This window comes from Typha angustifolia, chromosome 5 (assembly GCF_048772165.1).
Source record: "Typha angustifolia cultivar Huaian chromosome 5, ASM4877216v1, whole genome shotgun sequence".
Classification (NCBI taxonomy): domain Eukaryota; kingdom Viridiplantae; phylum Streptophyta; class Magnoliopsida; order Poales; family Typhaceae; genus Typha; species Typha angustifolia.
This window is the reverse complement of record NC_133243.1, coordinates 8,325,137-8,344,892: the sequence shown is the minus strand read 5'-3', so window position 1 is coordinate 8,344,892 and position 19,756 is coordinate 8,325,137. Positions and strand designations below refer to the sequence as shown.

At 38.6% G+C, this 19,756-nt stretch overlaps 5 protein-coding genes across 7 annotated transcripts; 3 read left to right on the top strand and 2 right to left on the bottom strand.

The window, feature by feature from the left end:
• Positions 1-330: 330 nt before the first annotated feature.
• On the bottom strand, positions 331-6,234 carry LOC140760235 (uncharacterized). Its single transcript, XM_073097103.1, has 12 exons — positions 5,808-6,234; positions 5,310-5,513; positions 5,082-5,227; positions 4,729-4,994; positions 4,462-4,550; positions 3,626-3,773; positions 3,084-3,523; positions 2,453-2,973; positions 2,310-2,370; positions 1,965-2,234; positions 1,542-1,803; positions 331-1,426 (listed from the first exon to the last, which is right to left on the bottom strand). Exons 1-12 carry the CDS (start codon positions 6,171-6,173, stop codon positions 1,092-1,094), a joined length of 3,108 nt encoding a protein of 1,035 aa, XP_072953204.1. The 5' UTR covers positions 6,174-6,234; the 3' UTR covers positions 331-1,091.
• A 192-nt stretch (positions 6,235-6,426) lies between these two features.
• LOC140760083 (uncharacterized) lies at positions 6,427-8,821 on the top strand. 2 transcript variants are annotated; one of them, XM_073096886.1, is made up of 5 exons: positions 6,427-6,821; positions 7,187-7,353; positions 7,447-7,746; positions 7,854-8,117; positions 8,244-8,821. In XM_073096886.1, the coding sequence occupies exons 1-5, from the start codon at positions 6,452-6,454 to the stop codon at positions 8,610-8,612; spliced, it is 1,470 nt and encodes a 489-aa protein (XP_072952987.1). In that variant the 5' UTR covers positions 6,427-6,451; the 3' UTR covers positions 8,613-8,821. The 2 variants fall into 2 exon arrangements, with proteins under 2 accessions (XP_072952987.1, XP_072952988.1); XM_073096887.1 differs by having other exon boundaries at positions 6,697-6,821; positions 7,159-7,353.
• Positions 8,822-9,079: 258 nt separating this feature from the next.
• On the bottom strand, positions 9,080-10,050 carry LOC140760350 (uncharacterized). Its single transcript, XM_073097281.1, has 2 exons — positions 9,792-10,050; positions 9,080-9,630 (listed from the first exon to the last, which is right to left on the bottom strand). Exons 1-2 carry the CDS (start codon positions 9,898-9,900, stop codon positions 9,389-9,391), a joined length of 351 nt encoding a protein of 116 aa, XP_072953382.1. The 5' UTR covers positions 9,901-10,050; the 3' UTR covers positions 9,080-9,388.
• Positions 10,051-13,898: 3,848 nt separating this feature from the next.
• On the top strand, positions 13,899-15,259 carry LOC140760610 (nudix hydrolase 17, mitochondrial-like). Its single transcript, XM_073097637.1, has 4 exons — positions 13,899-14,386; positions 14,482-14,593; positions 14,685-14,897; positions 14,991-15,259. The coding sequence occupies exons 1-4, from the start codon at positions 14,313-14,315 to the stop codon at positions 15,102-15,104; spliced, it is 513 nt and encodes a 170-aa protein (XP_072953738.1). The 5' UTR covers positions 13,899-14,312; the 3' UTR covers positions 15,105-15,259.
• A 2,202-nt stretch (positions 15,260-17,461) lies between these two features.
• On the top strand, positions 17,462-19,064 carry LOC140760123 (probable peroxygenase 5). 2 transcript variants are annotated; one of them, XM_073096949.1, is made up of 6 exons: positions 17,462-17,619; positions 17,698-17,814; positions 17,891-17,976; positions 18,150-18,244; positions 18,595-18,720; positions 18,811-19,064. In XM_073096949.1, exons 1-6 carry the CDS (start codon positions 17,466-17,468, stop codon positions 18,959-18,961), a joined length of 729 nt encoding a protein of 242 aa, XP_072953050.1. In that variant the 5' UTR covers positions 17,462-17,465; the 3' UTR covers positions 18,962-19,064. The 2 variants fall into 2 exon arrangements, with proteins under 2 accessions (XP_072953050.1, XP_072953051.1); XM_073096950.1 differs by having other exon boundaries at positions 17,474-17,619; positions 17,701-17,814.
• Positions 19,065-19,756: the final 692 nt, after the last annotated feature.

The window sequence follows — 19,756 nt, the reverse complement described above, 5'->3', positions numbered from 1 at the left end:
AGTTAAGCAGTAGATCCTATTGTAATGTAAATAGAAATATTTTAGTGGGCATTCAAATAATCATATGATAGGGATAGGAAGCCCGTTGCTTTCAAGTGAATTACTTTAAATGTTGGCTTATTTTCTAGTTTATGTCAGGAATATAATATATTTTGGAAACATCATAAAAGACTGGTAAATGAGCTGCTGAAGAGCGAACCAAATCAATGAAATTCTTTTGTTGGAAAAGTAGCAACTCTTAACCTGGCACAAAACCCATTAGCAAAAGGTAGAGAGAACTAGTGCTCATGAAGAGGAGTGATTCGAATACAAAAGGCAAAGGTCTGACACATGATGAGGGTGAGGGCAAGTTGGTCTGCAACCTTGGCTAATCATACACATACCAGCACTATGCCATGATCCCAAGTAATGTTAATTCCACATGACTCTGCTGTGGATCATCTGCAGCCTTGACTGCCTGGAATGCCCAGCAGTTGGAGTACTTGGCATCCCCTCTTTGGCTGTGGGTCATCTACTAAGTTTGTAGGAAACTAGCATGGGGGGCTGTCTTTGTATTACTATGATGATGAAAGTTGTCAGAAACTTGGGAAGGCAGTCACCCAAAAGTGATGTCTCTCTTGGATCTTGCGAAGTGTAGAAGGTATGAAGTCGCTTGTGTGGGTTCCTTGGGGCTAAGTTCATTTGGGTTGCACGTGATGTTGGTGAAGAAGTTTGGGGATACGTATGAGGATTAAATGATCGTGTTTTAATTTTCTTATGATTAGATGGCAATCAGTTTTATCCTTTTCACTATGTAAAAGACAATTTATGATCGAGAGGCATAATTACTTTCCAAATGAGTATATGAAATGTAGTTCTTTTTACATGAACTTCCAAAGTGGATCATTAAGAGCATGACCTCAAGTATTATTTGCATCCGAGTATGATACACCTTAGCATAGTTACAGCGGTCCAACGTAGCTCATCCCATTATGATTTAGGAGTCAAAAGAAGCATCAAAGATGCTACAACAAGTCCTTTGATAAACATTCTCCTAAAGAGCCCCTTTTACTGCTGCAGTATAACTTCATGGATAGTGTTTTGATGACTCGCTATTGGAAATCATCTCCAGATTCATCTGAAGACTCTTCCAGTGTGACGCCAGACTGGTTATCCTCTTCGCTTTCTGAGGCTTTGGTGGTCATCCTGCTCATTGCTACCGTTTTGCTTGCCCTCTGAGAGCGGGTAATGGCCAAGTTAGGAGTCATTGGGACTTCAGGAATGGATGCATCGTCGTCTTCGTCGTCTCCATCAGAAGAAGAAGAAGAAGCAGCTTCACGCCTTGCTCTTCTCCGGGCTGGAGCCGTTCTCGCCGACCTTGGTGCAGGAGTTGGTGGCAGGACTGTTTTTGTATCTAATTTGAAGTTCTCGTTCCATCCTAGCTTACCTAGAGATAACACATCATATGGAAAACAGATTGTTAAAAGAAAATGTGTGAGGTTGCAGACTGCGTTCAGAAACTCAAGTTTGAATGACAAACTAATCAAAGGATAATGTCATACCCAAGATTGCATCAATCTTGTCCTGTGATAACTCCTCGTCTGGTTGTTCATCTAGAGATTTAAGCCGTGTTGCCATTCGAGTCAGTTCTTTGACAAGTTCCTTGTCAGCAGATACTGATGAAATCATGTGATTGAACAATCCTCTCATGCACTTGATTGCTCTTTGTTCTGAATGCCGGAACTGCAACATCACAGCTATTCTGCACAGTGCCACAACATATGCTTTCCCAGCAGGTGTCTTCTTCTCAGGGCAACTTGCTACCTAGGAGTGCAGATGGAACAAATCTTTAAGGAATGATACTACTACGGAGACAAGTAAAAAGAGCAATATAATTGTCTGTATGAACGATACTTCTTGGGTGCGTCTCACAGTCATTTTATCCATTTCATATGTCTAACACCAAAGATTTGTCAGCAAATTACCTCTGCAGCAATGCGAATGGCTAGCCCCTCCTCCCCACTGTCAAAATATTCTGGCTGCATAGAATTCAAAAGGTCATCAGAAGACCTTTGTGAATGTTCTTCAGATTCTTGCGAGAAGAGAGGAGCTTGTATCATCTGCAGCATGAAACGCCCAGCTTGGACTGCACGCTTTCTCATTTTAGAAACCACAATGGTGGAACCTCGAAAATTACCAGATATGCCTGGCCACATGTGTCGCATGACTGGAATAAATGCTCTTGAGACACATCTCTGGAAAGGAATGATTATATCAATAATTGGGAGGTATGTTGGATGCTTTTGCAGTTTGACAGAGCCTTAACTTACCTTGTGATTGCATGATAGAGCTGGATAATGATCGAAGAAAGCAGATAAACATTGCTTTAACCTGTGCAAATATAAAGTAGTAGTGAGAATCTTACAGTATAAATATTTTTTAAAAGAACTTGAGTGAAAGAATGGATGTTAACCTTCGTAGATCTTTAGTTTCATCACTAAAATACAAGCTAATAAGCCTAGATAAGATCATAGGATGTAGGTCAGCAGATATGCTTGGGTAGTTCTCACTTAGCAGAAGGAATTTTGCGAACCCTTCTCCAAGAATAGCAATAACATTGTCATGATTGTCATGATCATCACCTTCAACACTTACTTCCCAATCATCTTTATCAAGTCTAGAATATAAGAGATCGAGCAATCCAGTGGTTACATCATCTTTTAACTCAGATAAATTTACTGAATTAAAATGTTTCTGCTGATCACAAGAATGTGGTAGATCTATTCCAATAGCTTTGTCAACCTCTTGAGGAGTATGTCGTGTGGCAAGATCAATTAATCCTTTACACGCCATACTACTAACTGGAGAAGGGCCATTTATAAAGGACAGGCGCAACTGATTTACTAGCTCTGCACTTGGTGTCCTTTCTAACAGCCCAAAGAGACAAAGGCATCTTGCAGCAACTCTCTGTACATCAGCATAAACATGTTTGGCCTGCATTACGTAAGTAGCAGAAATCGTAAATCTAGTATACCAATCCTGGAAAATTAGAGCACTTTATGGACAACAGTATATCTGTGAAAATGCCGCTTAATAATGCTTACTGCTGGAAGCAATAATGAGTGAAGCAGCTCTGAAGGTTCAACAGCTTTCCCTTTCAGACACCAGATGGAATCAACGTTTTCTAGAAGAAAACCAGTCACTGCAAGGCAATGCATCCACTGCATGAAATCAGCAGTTCTATCCCTGCAGGGCCGAGCAAGCTCCTCAACTACACTGGTGACAACCTCTTCAAATTCACCCGCAGAAGCATGCACTTTCCTAGCCAATTCTGACACTGCTCTGGCCCAACTTGTATCTCCACCAAGACTGACTCCATCTCCAATGGCAAGCTTGTTCCCGTCATCATCAACTTCATATTCGAGAGGCCTGAGCAAAAGGTCATGCGCAAAAGCACCTGCAACTTTCCTGTTCATGGTATCTGAAAAATCGAGCATTGCACCAAGAAGTAACAGCTGTCGGGATATGAATCGATAATTTGAGCCTGTAATGGCAGATTGCATCATTCAGAAACTATTAATACTTTGTAAGAAATTGATCTATCAGATACAATTATTGTTAAAGCTGCCCAAGGACTTGGTCTTACCTGCAGAAAGGTGCGCTTTTACCAAACTAACATAATCAGAAATAGTCCTTGGAAGGATTTCCTCTAAAGTGTCATTGTTGTCTGAAGCTTCCGATGCATATACTGCTGCTTCAGCACCTGTAGTAGTTGCAGCCTCAGAGCCTTTTGCCTGTTCAATGAATGGTTCACGGGAGGATCAGCAGATGCATGAACAAATAGCCAGTGTGATCTTAAAGGGTAATGACTAATGATTGTGCAGCAAATTAATGTCGTAGAAAGGGCTAAAAGGATGGTAACAATGATAGTGGAAGCAAAGAAGTCCTAACCAATCCTGAGTAATACCTGCAGTCAGATATAAGTCAAATAAAAACATATAGACCTGGAACATCATGCTTGAAGACATTTATGCTCACAAACTTATGCCATTGCGAACACAAAATGAGAATTACTAATCCAGTATATCCTTATACTTCAATAGGTTGATACTTAAACGTTAAAAGAGCTAACTGACTCCAGCTGGGCTGAGAAAACATTGTCAGTGTGCTGAGAACACATTGAGTCACAGATACTTGAACTAGAGACAAAAACCTTAAGCAGTCTGTCAGTCTCCTTCCGAGAAATTTGCAAGTAATAAAATGGATGCTTCTTATTAATAAGAGACCTACTATATATAACTTAGAATCTGATCATCTCCTAGAGTTGAAGTTCTAAGGATATAAAAGTATAAAACCTCATCGTTTAAATGGTAACTGTCATGTTCGTGGCGCACATATTTGAGTTAAATGACATCGAAAGAATATTACATCTGAAAGTTATAAAAAACGTATTTCAAAGTAAAATCAAATTATGCTTCTTACTTGAGCTTCAGCTTGCAAATGCTTGCACAGAGTTTTCCAATAAAGAGCAATCTCTGCATCCATTAGCTGATCATCGGAGGTGCATTCTCCTAATATACATTATTACAGAGTGTTAAGCTGAATTCATCAAGCAAAAGAAAAAGAAAGATTACCCAGATATAAACACATAATCAGAATTTGCAGAAAACAAGTACATATCAATGAGCAAACAGCATTACAAAGAGTGAATGAAGTGATGCTTTAAATCACGGAGATATTAAAAAATACCCTCGCTTTCATTATGTGAATCCAAGTACTGCCTAATACGCTGACGTTCTTGCACTCTCACCATCCCATCCTTTAGGAGGGCTTCCATTACAGCTTCTCCAACTGACTCATAGGTCTCTACATCAAGAAATCTAAGAAGGGCAATTGGGTCGCCCCCACAGCACTTTGAAAGCCACTCATCCTTCAGCATCTTCAAACATTCTTTCGTTACAGAAGGAGATCTGTCCGAAAGCCCCCTCTGAAGAAGAGTAGTCCTATGCTTGATGCTGAAATGCAAATTTGCAATATGCAGATAGTTAAACCATGGCATTACAGAGTCTCATTGGAGTTTGGTTCCATAAAAGTCTCATTACCTAAGACTTTGAAGAGGAAATTTAGTCGCCAGGACACAGTAAGCTGCTTTACGGACTGACTCACTCACATCAAGTGTGGACCCAATAATTGCCTCCAGTGTGGCATTAGAAGGTGGCAGAGATAGAACTATTGTTTTACGCGCCTCCTTCACATTTCAAATTTATGTACAATTAAGAAAAAGATCAGCAAAACTGGGAGGACTAATGGAAAATTTTGAGAGAGCTTACAGTATTTTGCTCTTGAGCTAGAGTCTGGAGGAAGATATCAACAATGTCCCCGTCTTCCCCATCATTCGCAAAGCGTGAGAGTGCACGGACTGCAAAGGCACGGATGGCGGGGATTTTGTCCCCAACCCGAACCTTCATGCTATCTATCACTTCATCCCACACCTCGTTACTAACCTCAGCATCGTCAGGCAACCTCATTATAATCTACAAAAGATGTGTCGTATATTAGCAGTTTGAACTATATCACACAACAAAGCGCACATATTTTGCTTTATCGTTTTATTACCATGATTAATTTGAAGAAGCGCTACAGTAGAACTAGGTTTTCTTTAAGATTACATGATATAATACAATAGTTAACCTAGATCATAATTTCGGCGAACAAGTCAATTTTGGACGAAATTAAATCTAGAGGTGACTCTTGAAACGAAGAGAAAAAGATCTACAAAGCTGAGACGCCTTAGATCCAGAAATTTGGGGGGAGAAACGGTCATTTACCTCCGAAATGATCTGGCATGACCGAAACCTAGCCGGACGGTGAGATGCACCGGCAGCAACGAGGAGGAACCGAAGGAACTCCTCCAGGAAGGTGTCGCAGGCGGCGAGATCCTTCTCGTCGCGGCGGGAGCCGAACGCGGAGACGAATCGGACGATGCGCTCGGAGGAGAGGGTGCGGCGGGGGAAGTCGAAGAGTGGGGTTAGGGCTTTCACGAAGGCGGCGAAGAAGGTAGAAGAGAAGGAGGAGCGGAGGGAAGAGAGCTCTTTTAGCTTTCGAGGTTGGACTGCGTGGGAGAGACGGCATTCGTCTAGGATTCGTGCGATCTCGCGAGGTAGGCGCTTGTCTTCTATCTCGACTTCCGCCATTCTTGCGAGATGAATCTCTCTCTCTCTCTCTCTCTCTCTCTCTCTCTCTCTCTCTCTCTCTCTCTCGCTCTCTCTCTCTACAGTGTGGCACGGAATTTTGAGTTCAAGATGGGCGGGAAAAGCTTCATCAAATGTTGCAAAAGTATGGATCCGACGACCACATTCGGATTGGATCATATAGTGGGCTTCTAATCTCTAGAGCCCAATGGGCCTACTATTATCCACTCCTCAGTCCACATCACTCGCACTCGACACTCGTAGCCTCGCAGGCGAAGGCGATGAGGCCGAAGCATTTTATCTCTTCTTCCCCCAAAATGGTGACTTCGGCGGCCGCTTCCAAGATACTGCTCTCCTCCACCCCCTCCTTGAACCACCGCCGCGCGCTGACATGCTCCGCCTCGCGCCTAGTGCCGCACCCGCCTGACCTCATGCGGTGGGTGAAGAGAGAAGGCGGCTTCGTCCACCCCGGGCTCAAGATAGCCGACCACCCCTCCCATGGACTCGGGGTCTTCGCCGCCGATGCAATCACTACCGGGTCGGATCTCATCGTCCTCCCGAACCACCTCCCACTTCGCTTCCACCCGTCGACCGGTAACGGCAATGACGGGGCCCACTCCGCTCTGGTCCAATTGGCTACCCGAGTACCCGGTAATAGATTTCCTTTCTACTAATACTTTTGCTTAGTTTGTATTAAAGTGGATCTTTTGATGCTAGAGTTCTTTATACTTCAAAAGAAAAATAGGATTTTTATGCAATATAATCGAAAGGGAATAAAGGATACAGTGAAGGAAAATCACTCTCCATAACCACACCTTCCCTTAACTATTCGTTTGATGATTTAGGAAGAAGGCTGTGATATAGGTGTGTAACTCTTATTGAATTGTTATTGATGGGTGATTGCAATACATTGGAACAAAGTTGCAGATTCTAGTAGTATAATGCAGTAACTTTCTATTTCGGCAATTGGGTTATACTCAGTTTTTAGAATTGGACCCTGTGGGAGCATGTGACAGAGGAACTATGGGCAATGAGATTGGGCTTGAGGCTTCTCCAGGAAAGGGCAACAGTTGGCTCCTTTTGGTGGCCTTACATCAGTAACTTGCCGGAAGCTTTCACCGTTCCTATCTTCTTTCCCGGGGATGACATAAAGAATTTGCAATATGCTCCTCTTCTATACCAGGTTGTATAATCGTGTGCATAGTGGAACTAATTTAATCCATATCCTGGGTCTTTATTTCCCAAACTAAGACAGTGGAATTTATATATTCTTCAGGTAAATAAGAGATGCCGCTTTCTTCTTGACTTTGAGAAAGAAGTCAAAATTATACTTGATGATGTGACCTCAAAGGATCATCCTTTTGCTGGTCAAGATATAAAAGCGTCATCTCTTGGCTGGGCCATGTCAGCAGTTTCCTCTCGAGCATTCCGTTTGCATGGTGAAATCCTTCCTGATGGAAAGCACTCTGAGGCCCCTATGCTGCTTCCGCTTATTGATATGTGTAACCATAGCTTTAACCCAAATGCTCGAATTGTTCAAGAACAGAATGCAAGTAGCCCAAATATGTCAGTTAAGGCAAGTTCATCCAATATTGCTGATAGATATGTGTATTGATACCCTTTTTGTTGTTTGCTAAGTTTCATATATTTAAATATTCCATATAATTTTTCTGATTTACACAGGTTGTAGCAGAAAATCAAATTGAGCCAGACATGCCAGTAACACTAAACTATGGTTGCTTAAGCAATGATTTATTCCTACTTGATTATGGTTTTGTAATTCCATCAAACCCATATGACCAAGTTGAACTGAAGTATGATGGTACTCTTCTTGATGCTGCAAGTATGGCAGCTGGAGTTTCTTCTCCCAATATTTCATCTCCAGCTAAGTGGCAGCAGGAGATCTTAGCACAGCTAAATCTGCAGGGGGATGGAGCTATTCTTAAGGTCTCTTATCTCAACTCTTCTCTACTTCCTTTCTGTGTCGGAATACAAATTGCAAGTGCAGATGGACTATTCCCATCTATATTATTAAGTTTTATGTTGCAGTAACCTCACTTTGGTTTATGTCAGGTAAGCTTAGGAGGTCCTGAGTTGGTCGATGGTCGCTTATTGGCTGCTTTGCGGGTGCTTCTTACAACTGATGTCAAGACAGTAGAGAGGCATGATCTGAGCACTCTAATGTCATTAAGAGAGGAACCTCCTTTGGGTTCTTCCATTGAAGCTGCAACACTCCGAACCGTTATTGCACTTTGTGTTATTGCGCTTGAACATTTCCCCACGAAGATAATGCAGGATGAGTCTGTGTTAAAAGCAGGTGCATCCTATTCAACTGAGTTAGCCGTCCAATTCAGAATGCAAAAGAAACTGATGATCATAGATGTGATGCGAAAGCTTACTCAGAGGGTTAAGATGCTATCTGCAGAAAAACCTACCGCCTAAGTTGTTCGCTTAACTAAATTCAGCTCGTGGATTGCAGTCTGACCACTATTTTTTTGTGTACCTTAATTTTCTTGCACTTCTCTTGAATCTAGCTTTTGTTTTTTAGCTGAAACATAGAGCTCCAATTTGCTGAAGCTCTGGAAACACTTGCTGAATGGCTGTTTAAGTTCAAGTAGAAAATTAATGATAAAGCTATTTTCCCCATTTCAGCTTCTTTTGTTTTTTTTTTCAGTATAGGAAATTCCCTTATTCCCTTGTTGTGCTCTCTTGTTTTGTATGTTATGGTTGGATATCTCAATTGTTTGGGCAAGTGTCATAATTAATCTGCAGATATAATCTTGTTATTATCTGAAATCATGGCTTTCATGATGCAAGACAGAGAGGTGGTGAGACAGGGCTTCATGTTCATTGCCGAGTTTTGCTCCAAAGAAAGGAATAAAAGCAATTGAATGTTGAGAAAAATCCCATACAAATCAAAAGGACATAACAAAGTCTTTTGATTAGATAAATTTACAAGCACAGGATATTTCTCTCTTGTTCTTCTTCAAGCAAATATTTCATGCATGCATCTCAGTAGGCAGGGATCGAGAAATTATACATGCTAACTAAGAACCAAAGCTCATGGAAGACATAGGAGATCCATGAAATCTTAAACTACTTTCTTCTCTACCATCTAAAGCTTTACAAGAGAGGGATTGAGTCATACGACCAAAACAAGAGAAAAACAGGGAAAACTTCCTCCATTACTACTTCTTTCTCAATCCTTCTAATACTTCTCAGATCCCGACAGAGATTTCTCGGCCTATCTGCCCTAACGGCGACGGCGATCGCTGCCGTGATTCGTCCTTGCGAAAGACGGGCCTTATCTCGAAAACCTGAGGCTGCTCGAGTTGACCTTTGATCTTCTTATACTCTTGCTTAATCTTCCTCACTTGGCTATGGATTAGCTCATGCACGTCCTTCTTAGTCATCTCCTCCTCTCCTCTCACTTGTCCATGGACGCTCTCCATATCTATAACTGGGAACAAAGAAATCTTCTCACTTTATTCCTTTCTCGATCTATCTCTTACTACTTCTTATAGATCATAGGATGGAAAATAAAGATAGAATCATTATTGAATGTTATAAAGTCAAATGTAGATTTAAAACAAATTAATGCGGAGAAAAGCAGGTACTTACGTAGAAAATATGATCCAGTGTCTTGTATGAACCAATGTCTTTTACGGAATCCTAAATACAGGTTGAGACTTTCCAACCCGACGTTACTAGGATTATCATGCGTTGACATTTGGCAGTTGGGAGAGGGGGTATTGAAGTACGTCGGCAGCTGTACGGGTCAACGCATTGAACATCGACTAATTCTAATCCCCCCCCCCCCAAAAATTGCACGCGTATCCTATCTTCGGTGTTCACGCAATAGGAAACGGTGAGCCAAAAGTTATCCAATTTATAAAAAAATAAAATGTTATCCAATAGTGGACCAAGTAAAACTAGGTTTTGATCAAATCTTGGGCTAAGTAAACAAGTTTAACCGGTGAAAGGGGCAAAGAATTAGCACAAGGTGATTAATTAAAATTTAGCTTTGACCAAAATAATTTTTATATTTGGAAAAAGATCAACCATGCCATAGGCACCGAGTGTGCCGAAGTAGTCGGGTGCCCTAACCTTCGGGAGGGAGGAAAAAAAATCGAGAGAGATACAAATCTGAAATTTGAGTTTTTAACCAAAAAAATTTCTCGGTTTTTCTTTCTCCCTTCCTCAGGCTAGGACACTCAACGCGGCCAGCACACCTCGTGCCGATCAGCATATTCATCCATGAAAAAAATATAAAAAAATCCTTTTATTCTTGCGCACCATTTCCATACTGCTATAGCATTTTATTAGATAGGCCAATGTGTTTTTAAGTTGATAGTTCAATTGAATAATCCAAAACCTATAGTGGGGATGGGGCTAGAAATAACAGCAGATAGAGAGGGTACCTTAAAATTTTAGGGGGTAAGGTTTCTTTTCTTCTTCTTCTTCTTGTTGTAAACAGATAACTGTTCACATCATCTAAGGATGAATCAATCTAAACCGAAGTGGACCCAAATAGAAAGAAACAAAGACATCCACCAACTAAAATCTCTCTTGCTGATTGCATTTATTGCCAACATTTTGAGAGGAGAGATAGAAGATTGGATTCCTCGTCGATTGGCAAAATCCAGCCATCTTCATGGACTAAAACTAAGGCTCCCTAGAAGAAGACTTGGAACAACTACTACCAAACCCTGTATGAATCTTTGAGACTACCCCCAACCACTTCCAATTGTGCATGCATTAAAAAAAAAATAATAAAATAATAATAATAAAGAAACCTTGTCTTCTAAATTTGTAGGCTATCTACCTCTTTTGAATTGTCTCGTTGCTGCAATAATTTCCTTAGCCGCGTACACACTTGCTAGATCTCTAGTCTCTCTCTAGGTCTACAAAAACTTAGTCTAACTTTTAATAATTTATTAGCAGTTTAAATTGTACGCTTTTTAATTATTTTTTTCTTATGGATAGTACGTAATCTTGAGGGGAAATATATATATTTAGAGCCCATCTAGACCTCCTAATCGATCCAAATCCGGCCCATTGATTTCGTTGGTTGTAATAAATTTATTGTTAATTGATTAGGGCTACTATTAACTACTTAGGACTTAGTAATATTGGTAGATAAATCCTCTTTCTCTTATATATTTTTTTTTATGAAAAAAGCATGGAATATTTATGATTTACTGGATCAGGGGGAGTGCTAATTAAAAACACATTCCAAATTATATGCTAGTCTTTCTTTTCTATCATTGTGAATTTTGTGGTTATTGGTCGTCCGCCCTTCGACACCTCTATTGTGACTAATCGCCGTTTTTATCTTCTCTACGTCATCATCTTCATTTGTGCCGTCTTTTGTAATCTTAATCATACTGTCTTTTCTCTTGACAATTGTATGTTGGTTGTATCGATAGAACTATAGAAATAAGTAGGAGTGCGGGTTACTTCATTCCCCCATTTTTCTATTCTTCATTTGTTTTTTGTTTGTTTTTCTTTTGTCTATCATTTGGCAGTGAGTTGCACGTCAAACCTTTTTATACTTGTGCTATATTTTAGTAGTTAAATGTATCGGACATCTTTAGACTCGACAAGTCTTTTGTTGTGCTTCCTCTATAGCATTGCCGACCACTGCCAAGTAGGAAGTCCGTCTCTAAGGCAATCAACATTCCACCCTCCAATTCCATATGTGAATGAGAGCTTATTTTACTTAATGCTTTGCTTTATTATCAATCACCCTAAGTATAGAGTTTGCTTTATTTACACATGTTTGTTGACTTCTTATATCTTATTTAAATCCATTAAACTTGGCAATTAGTTGCCCAATGCCACAATTTGAGAGTCAACTCCATCCCTATTATTACTTTGATCTTTGATTTATCTCTTCCGATTTAAGCAAGTGGAGCTAAGGATGAATTGGCATGGCATTTGACACGACAAAAATAGTAAACAAATAAAATTATGTACTAAATTAGAATCCGGTCCATGGCATCATTACATATAGGTGGATTAATCGGGTTGACTTTTGAACATCCTCCCAGTTTGTTGACCTCTCATGGTTGACCTACTAATTTATTAGCAGATTTGATTAGCGAAGGATTAAGCTCGGTCTGGTGCGCGCCGTAACGCGTTATCGTGCCAAGTTTGGAATATTTACACCATCGACTACGTGTAACGCATGGCTTTGAAACATAGCCGTCTTCAACACGTTCTTCTCACGTGCTCACTAACTCCCTTTTTTTATTATTTTTATTATTATTTTGACATCAAAAATAACGTTATCTGCTACTCACCTGCTGTTTTGTTCATATGAATTATAATGACATGATAATTATAGTCCTGTGACACATTATTAGCTACTCATAAACTTTTATTTTTTATTTTAAAAAAAAAAGAGAGGAAATGTTTAAATGATAAACCCTACATTTTTATTATTTTTTGATTCAAAATTAACTTAACGGTTAACTATTTTCAAAAGGAAATCTATCAACAAAAATAAATCTAAAATACATAGATCTTTGATTGAAATATGGTTTAATAATTTAATCAACCCAGTTAAATAAATTACATAAATAACATAAGAAGAACGTCACATAAAAATTATGTAAATAAATCAAAGGACAAGTTATAGAATGTTCAAAGATGGCGTGTTAATTGGAATAACACAATCTATATCATTCTTGTCATGTCACCTAATTATATTCTACTGCGCTTCTTATAATTTGGACTGTGATTGAGATTTGATGTCGGCCAATCTCATTCGAATCACTTAGTGCGTGTCGACCTATCGATCACACACGTATTATTCCTACCGGCCTATATATTCAATCTCTTTGTATACGATCTAAATTATAATCAAAGTCGTCGAATACGTTGCAACCGACATGGACAAGTCAACGGTGATCAAAACCCCCAACTTGAGTAGATATTCACAATCAAAGATTAAGACTTTGTGGCACCTACTATTTGGCACTAGTATACCACCCTAGTGCTCATCGACCAGGGTCGCTGTCTTGATTAAGATGCGTCTCGTCATCTACCGGACAACATCTAGTGAAGATCCAGTTGTAATCCTGACCCACTATTTGTCTGGGGATAAAAACTTTCCAAAAGAGCGCGTTAATTCTATCATATTGGAGTTGAAACCCACAAAGTTTGGGCCCCCTGAAAATTATTGAATACCGCTGTATGGGGGTGGGGTCACACACTCCAAGTGGAAGAAGTAAATTTGCAAACGAGTGTAATTTTGCGTGGCAATATTTATTTATTATATATATATATATATATAATATAATCTTTATCACTGACTTTTGTTTACTTTCTTATCTTCTTTGGTTTATCTTCTAGAATTTTTTTGACAAAAAGAATTTAAAAAAGAAAAGAAAATCTAGAATGCTTCGGTCTGTCAGCCGTCATTTTGCTTGAGGCCACATGATTGGGTGATCATGAAGGGAGCACGCGGCGCAGTTAAAGGGGCAATCATTATGTAAAATGAAAAAGAAGAAAGAATTTCATAAATATTATTTCGTTTTATTTGTGAGGGAAATAGGGGGTTTAAGCTTATCCATTCGTTGTAAGGATTAGTTAGAGAGGGAGTATTATCATTATAAAGAAGTTTGGGCTCTTAGAAAGTATCGATCAGTTCCCGAAAGTCAGAAAAAAGAAACAGAAGAATAATGCCGGGATCACAAAAGTCACTTTTCGACGGCGATATACGCGGCCGTGTTCGCGTGTCCGCCGTATCCCTGGCCGTGTCAGAAACCCGGAAGTGAGATGGGAGAAACCACGGCGAAGCGAGAGGGAATCAAACGCGCTTTGTCTTCTTCCTCCATTACGGGCCCACTTGGCCTTTTTAACTTACTCGACAACGACGACAACTACTCCCATCTCTCCTCCGAAACTCTCACCCCCCTCTCTCTATATATAATCATCCATATCGTCTGCTGTTTCTATAATTAGATCGAGCGATAACCCAACGGCCACAAACCAAGAAGCAAAGGAAACGAGAAACCCCACCCCCTCTCTCTCTCTCTCTCCTCGATCCTATCCGCTAATTTCGGAGCAAAACAGGGGACTGCCTATAAAAATTTGGTACCTTTTCTTCTTTTCTGTAAGCGAAGAAGGACGAAGATGGTTTGCTTGGTGGCTCGCCAGGGCAGGGAGTTGCAGCGCTACACCAGCGGCGGCGGTCGTCTCGTTGTGGGGTGAGTTATTTTCCCGTTAATTCTCGATCTAGTTCGTTGTAAAGATCGAATCTTTCCGCTCCTAAATCTTACTCAATCTTCCGGTTTCTGAGCAGATGCATCCCTTACAAGTTTAGAGACGACAAGCCATTCGATATTGATGTCGAGGAGACGGTAGAAGTTCTAGTCATTACTTCGCAGAAGGGGCATGGGATGATGTTTCCCAAGGTAACCAATTAATGCAAACTAATTTTTTTTTAAAAAAAAAATTGAAATTTTGCTTCTTTGTATCTTACGAATCTTTGGTATCATCAAACAGGGAGGTTGGGAGATCGATGAAAACATAGACGAAGCTGTTCTTCGAGAGGCATTAGAGGAGGCCGGTGTTCAAGGAGATGTAGAGGCTCGTCTCGGTAACTGGAGATATAGGAGCAGGAGATATGATCAAATCTACGAGGGTGTCATGTTCCCTTTGAATGTCACCAAGGAGCTACTCCAATGGCCAGAGATGGCAGTGCGCAAGAGGAAATGGGTAAGTAGTAGAAATATATGTATTCTTCTCCATTAACGAACAAATGGAAGAGCTTGTGCTAATCTTTCAACTCTCTGTTTGTGAAATTTATAGGTGACAGTGGCAGAAGCAAGAGAAGGATGCCAGCATTTGTGGATGAGGGAAGCACTTGATAGATTGGTCTCTCGTCTGTCAAATTCGTGTAGACAGAAGACTATCTTGGCATAAAAGTACTTCTCAATTTGGCTGTACATACTAGCAAAAACTTACAAAGATTTAGAGTTGGAAATTGTTGGAGAGAAGGAAATGTAACAATTTGTGCAGAGTCTAAGGACTTCAAATTGAATGGAACTGATGAGTTCTCAACTCCAAATTGGAGCCAATCTGTGCTTGTTGTGATGAAATTGTTAGCTCTTACAAAACCTCTCCATTTTCTTCTGTGATTAAGAGGAGATTATCCCACCGTAGTTTGTATGTAGATGGTAACCATCCTTGTCTCATGTTTCATTTTCAAGAACAGGGTGGAAATAAGAAATTCTGCTTAAATGCATGATACACACCACCACCACCATTATCTTAATTCCCCACTAGACACTCTGATTAAGACTTGAAAGGGACTTTCCTACCTTTTTCTCTTTTAATTTGTAATAAGTAATTTCTCTCTCTAATCAATAATTTATAGCTATTATTGGTATAATTAGGACATGAAAGCTACTCTCAGCTCCTGTCCACATAAATGGATAAAGGAGCACACGGATTTGGTTCATCCTGATCTGTACTGCTTGGTCTGAGATTGTCGTTCGGTGCAAGGTAACGCATTAATGGCGTCATGTTGCGTGTCGGCACTGCTCCGAGTTAGCAGCGACAACTTTTTACCCAACTTAGCTAACCGGACACCAGAATCAGACAACTTTTAGATGAGTTTAAATTTGATACCATCAGAACTCACCCGAAATGAATCCGGCTAAACCTAACTTGGGCCCGACTCAGCCCCAGCATAATTTAGCAACAGCCTGTCCGTCGGAACAATAGATCCTCCTGATAAACCAACCAACTCTAGTTGGTATGTAGCTTTTCCGTGATCGAGGAAGTTATAGGTTCAACTTCAACCTCAAACAATATTATGAAGAAATTGTTTGATAGTTGGTGGTTTGATGGCCTGGCTTGATTTAATTGATGACTCGATAGTACATTTAGGTTGGAGGAACTGTTTGGCAACGCAATAGTTTGGAGCAGGTCTCTGTGGCGTTTGATTTGAAGCAATTATTCGGTAATTTATATAGCTTAAAATCTAGACTAGATAACTAAAAGTTCGGTGAAGCCTAACTGCCTCTGTATCTTTAGAAAGAGTTAAACTATTTGTTCATTCCATATCTAATATTTCGGCTCATGAATGATAAAAAAAAAAAAAATCCTCCTGATAAATAATTTTATGTTTCGGGGATGACATTGACATCGTTTTCTTGACTTTAGTGGATAATCATATATAATAAGTAGATATAATAGAATTCATAATAATTAAATAATCAGTTTCATGTTAATGATTAAAAAAATATATTTTTATAAATCTACTCGTCCTTTTTGCTTTTGGAAAATTTATAATTTATATTTGTTTTTGGAAAATTTATAACTTGACTCCTCCTTTTTGCTTTATAATTTTTATTTAACACCTAAGTTTACTAAAAAATAAATATTTTATTATAATATATAAAATAATTTATAAATATCAAATTATCCATATTTTATTTATTTGTTTATCTTTCCAAATAAGAAGAAAACAACGATGAGGAGAAAGAAAAATGATGAAAGATGGTGGCGGAGATAATGACGAAGTGAAAGGATATAAAAAATGAAAGAGAATATTAGATATATTTTGGTAAATTGGTTGATATTAATTAGTTAAAATAACATCGTAGTATTAGATGAGAATTATAGAGAAAAATGAAGGATCAATTCATAAAATCTTAAAAATAAGATGTGAATGTATAAAATAGATAAAATATACGGTGTGATTTATAAAAATCTCTTAAAAAATTATTATTTCCGAATAGGACCCATTACAACTAACAGAATCAAAGGAAAACACTCAACGTATATATATATATATAATATATATAATCACTAACAATTACCCCACGCATCTATCTATGTATCATCCGACGATAGCAGAGTTAACCAGAAACTACGATAGAAGCCAAGTGGCCGAATACGGTTTAAAAGGAAGAACCAAATCTCGATGACGCCGCGGCCGTTCCCTATCAAGTATCTATCTTAACTTTGCTCGACTCTTCCCCCTTTTCTTTAGAATCTGATTCTCAATCTTTTCTCTATGTTGTAACTTCACAGGCATAGTTGGAAGCTCGCACACACATTACATTAATGCCAACTATCCTGATGACTCGTTCTTGCTTCCATTCCACTCCACTCAATCGGAATAGGAGAGCCCAACCCCCAGATAAATTAAAAGAAATTTTACAAATCACACCCTCAATTTTGTGCTTATTATCTTTCCCTACTGTAAACTGTAATAAAAGTAGAATCCAGGTTGTGATTCCTAAATTTCCCTCGACTCAAACAGAATATATTAATATGCCTTGTAGCTTTAAGCAAAGAGCCTACCCCGCTCTCCACTATCCTCGGCTCTCTCTCTCTCTCTCTCTCTGTCTCTCTTATATTCCTTTCTCTGGGAGCTTCTTTTTCTTCCAGCTCCGAGCTTTAATAATGGCGTCGTCTGCCGCTCATGGTATGTTTCCTTTCTCTTGAAACCATACAGATAGATAGACAGATCGATAGATGAGATAACTTTATTCGATTTTTGTAGAAGGGAAAGAAGAGGCGATGGATATGTACGCCGGTGATCTAACTCCACTCCAAAAGCACGTAGCCTTCTTCGATAGGAATAAAGACGGCATCATTTATCCCCGGGAGACATACCAAGGTTAAGACTAGTTACTATTTAGTGCTGGCTAATTTGGAGAATAATTAGACTATAATTATTGGCTTTTACTTGTTAGGGTTTCGTGCCATCGGGTGTGGCGTTGCGTTATCCGCTGGGAGTGCTCTGCTCATCAATGGCTTCCTCGCCCCCAAAACTCGCATCGTTCTCTCTCTCTCTCTCGCTCTAAATTTTTGGTTGTTTTAAAAAGTGCGCTTAGTTCACTACTAGAAGATTCTTACTTGAGTTAGTGATCTCCATTAATGATCCAAAAAGATTAAGAGAAAGTTACTAAAATCATTCATTCCTCTTAGTAGACCTTTATTTATCGAATGCAGGGAAAATTCACATCACCAAGTCTTCCCATTTATGTGAAGAACATTAGTAAAGGAAAACATGGAAGTGATTCGGGTGTTTACGACACCGAGGGAAGGTAAAATTTCATTCTCATTACATGATTAAATAGTTGTAATACGTTTCCAATGTATGAATCGTGAGTTAGCAATAGAACTTGGAGACTAGTAATTTACAAGGTAAATTATGGTTTATCCTCTGCCTATGATTTGGGTCGATTTCAATTCCTATGATCCAAATCATAGTAGTGTATTGCTGCTAATGTTTTCTGACATAAGTAAGTCACTCAATGACTAAATTACTTCTATAATTCTCAGATTAAGCTAAATCACGGCACGGTAAACTGTCATTTACTCTAATTAATATGTGAGGATAAACTTAGGCACAAGATATCTCATTAATTAACCTCTTGAATTCATCTTCTTGTAGGTTTGTTCCTGAAAAGTTTGAAGAGATATTTAAGAAGCATGCTCACACCAATCCTAATGGATTGACATCAAAAGAGTTAGATGAGATGCTTAAAGCTAATCGCACTCCAAAAGACTACAACTCATGGTAATTAATCTTGTTCTTAGAGAAGTTATATAATAAAACCAGAAGGTTAAAATTTTTCATTTGATTCCTTTTTGTTGTGATCCATTGCAGGATCGCTAGCTCAACCGAGTGGAAGCTCCTTTTCTCTCTGTGCAAGGATAAAGATGGATTACTTCACAAGGACACCATTAGAGCTGTTTATGATGGAAGCTTGTTTCTTAAACTGGAGGAGGAGAGGAAATTAAATCAAAAGAAAGCATGAGATGATCGATTTTATAGTTTTTATACGACATATTTATGAATGTAAACATATTGTGTGGAGTGTATCTTATTGCAATATAAATTATTGTGAAATATATTGTTCAGGTTTGGTAAGCAAATTAACTTACTAGTAATGAAGCATATGATGTGAATCATTTCTGTATATATACCTGAAAGGATTGGAGTATATAAACAGTGAGAAACACATAACTCTATCTAACATACAAATAAAATTAGGAGATAGGAGTGAAAACTGGTCGGATTTAATCCGACCCGATTTGATTCTCCGTTCGAACTTCGACGGATATAGATTGAGATCTTATATTACTCTTGATATTCAAATTTATTTTTGTACTTGAATGATATATGCGGAAGTATATATGGGTTGAAGAATAGTACCCGAATCAATATATATATATATATATATATATATATATATTTATTTATATAGTTCAAAACATAATAAAATTAATGGTACAAAAAGATTATTTTTGTGTTCTTATACTAACTTAGAGCCTAATATTCATATATATTCAGTTATTCAGATTGTGATATATATATATATATATATATATATAATAATTATATCATAAGTTTTTATCAATTTTTATATCCAAATTCATGCCTGAAAATAAAAGATACATATATAATTTTATATTGTCTGACTTCTATCTAATCCGTTGTCGCTCGTACTAGTAGATCATATATAAACCAGTTTTATTTTTGTTTGTTTATCTTTTACGTTATGGTATGTACAATTTAATTATAATAGAACATATAGGTGATATTCTTTTAA

What these genes read in the sequence shown, in the direction of transcription:
- LOC140760123 (XM_073096949.1), top strand. Translation starts at nt 17,466, where the DNA reads ATGCCTTGTAGCTTTAAGCAAAGAGCCTACCCCGCTCTCCACTATCCT. An exon ending in GGCGTCGTCTGCCGCTCATG is followed by an intron (nt 17,620 to 17,697) that starts GTATGTTTCCTT and finishes CGATTTTTGTAG; the next exon opens with AAGGGAAAGAAGAGGCGATG. An exon ending in TCCCCGGGAGACATACCAAG is followed by an intron (nt 17,815 to 17,890) that starts GTTAAGACTAGT and finishes TTTACTTGTTAG; the next exon opens with GGTTTCGTGCCATCGGGTGT.
- LOC140760350 (XM_073097281.1), bottom strand. Translation starts at nt 9,900, where the DNA reads ATGTCAACGCATGATAATCCTAGTAACGTCGGGTTGGAAAGTCTCAAC. An exon ending in CACTGGATCATATTTTCTAC is followed by an intron (nt 9,631 to 9,791) that starts GTAAGTACCTGC and finishes CTTTGTTCCCAG; the next exon opens with TTATAGATATGGAGAGCGTC.
- LOC140760610 (XM_073097637.1), top strand. Translation starts at nt 14,313, where the DNA reads ATGGTTTGCTTGGTGGCTCGCCAGGGCAGGGAGTTGCAGCGCTACACC. An exon ending in GGCGGTCGTCTCGTTGTGGG is followed by an intron (nt 14,387 to 14,481) that starts GTGAGTTATTTT and finishes GTTTCTGAGCAG; the next exon opens with ATGCATCCCTTACAAGTTTA. An exon ending in ATGGGATGATGTTTCCCAAG is followed by an intron (nt 14,594 to 14,684) that starts GTAACCAATTAA and finishes ATCATCAAACAG; the next exon opens with GGAGGTTGGGAGATCGATGA.
- LOC140760235 (XM_073097103.1), bottom strand. Translation starts at nt 6,173, where the DNA reads ATGGCGGAAGTCGAGATAGAAGACAAGCGCCTACCTCGCGAGATCGCA. An exon ending in TTTCCTCTTCAAAGTCTTAG is followed by an intron (nt 4,995 to 5,081) that starts GTAATGAGACTT and finishes TTTGCATTTCAG; the next exon opens with CATCAAGCATAGGACTACTC. An exon ending in CCATTCGCATTGCTGCAGAG is followed by an intron (nt 1,804 to 1,964) that starts GTAATTTGCTGA and finishes CTGCACTCCTAG; the next exon opens with GTAGCAAGTTGCCCTGAGAA.
- LOC140760083 (XM_073096886.1), top strand. Translation starts at nt 6,452, where the DNA reads ATGAGGCCGAAGCATTTTATCTCTTCTTCCCCCAAAATGGTGACTTCG. An exon ending in ATGCTCCTCTTCTATACCAG is followed by an intron (nt 7,354 to 7,446) that starts GTTGTATAATCG and finishes TATATTCTTCAG; the next exon opens with GTAAATAAGAGATGCCGCTT. An exon ending in GGGATGGAGCTATTCTTAAG is followed by an intron (nt 8,118 to 8,243) that starts GTCTCTTATCTC and finishes GGTTTATGTCAG; the next exon opens with GTAAGCTTAGGAGGTCCTGA.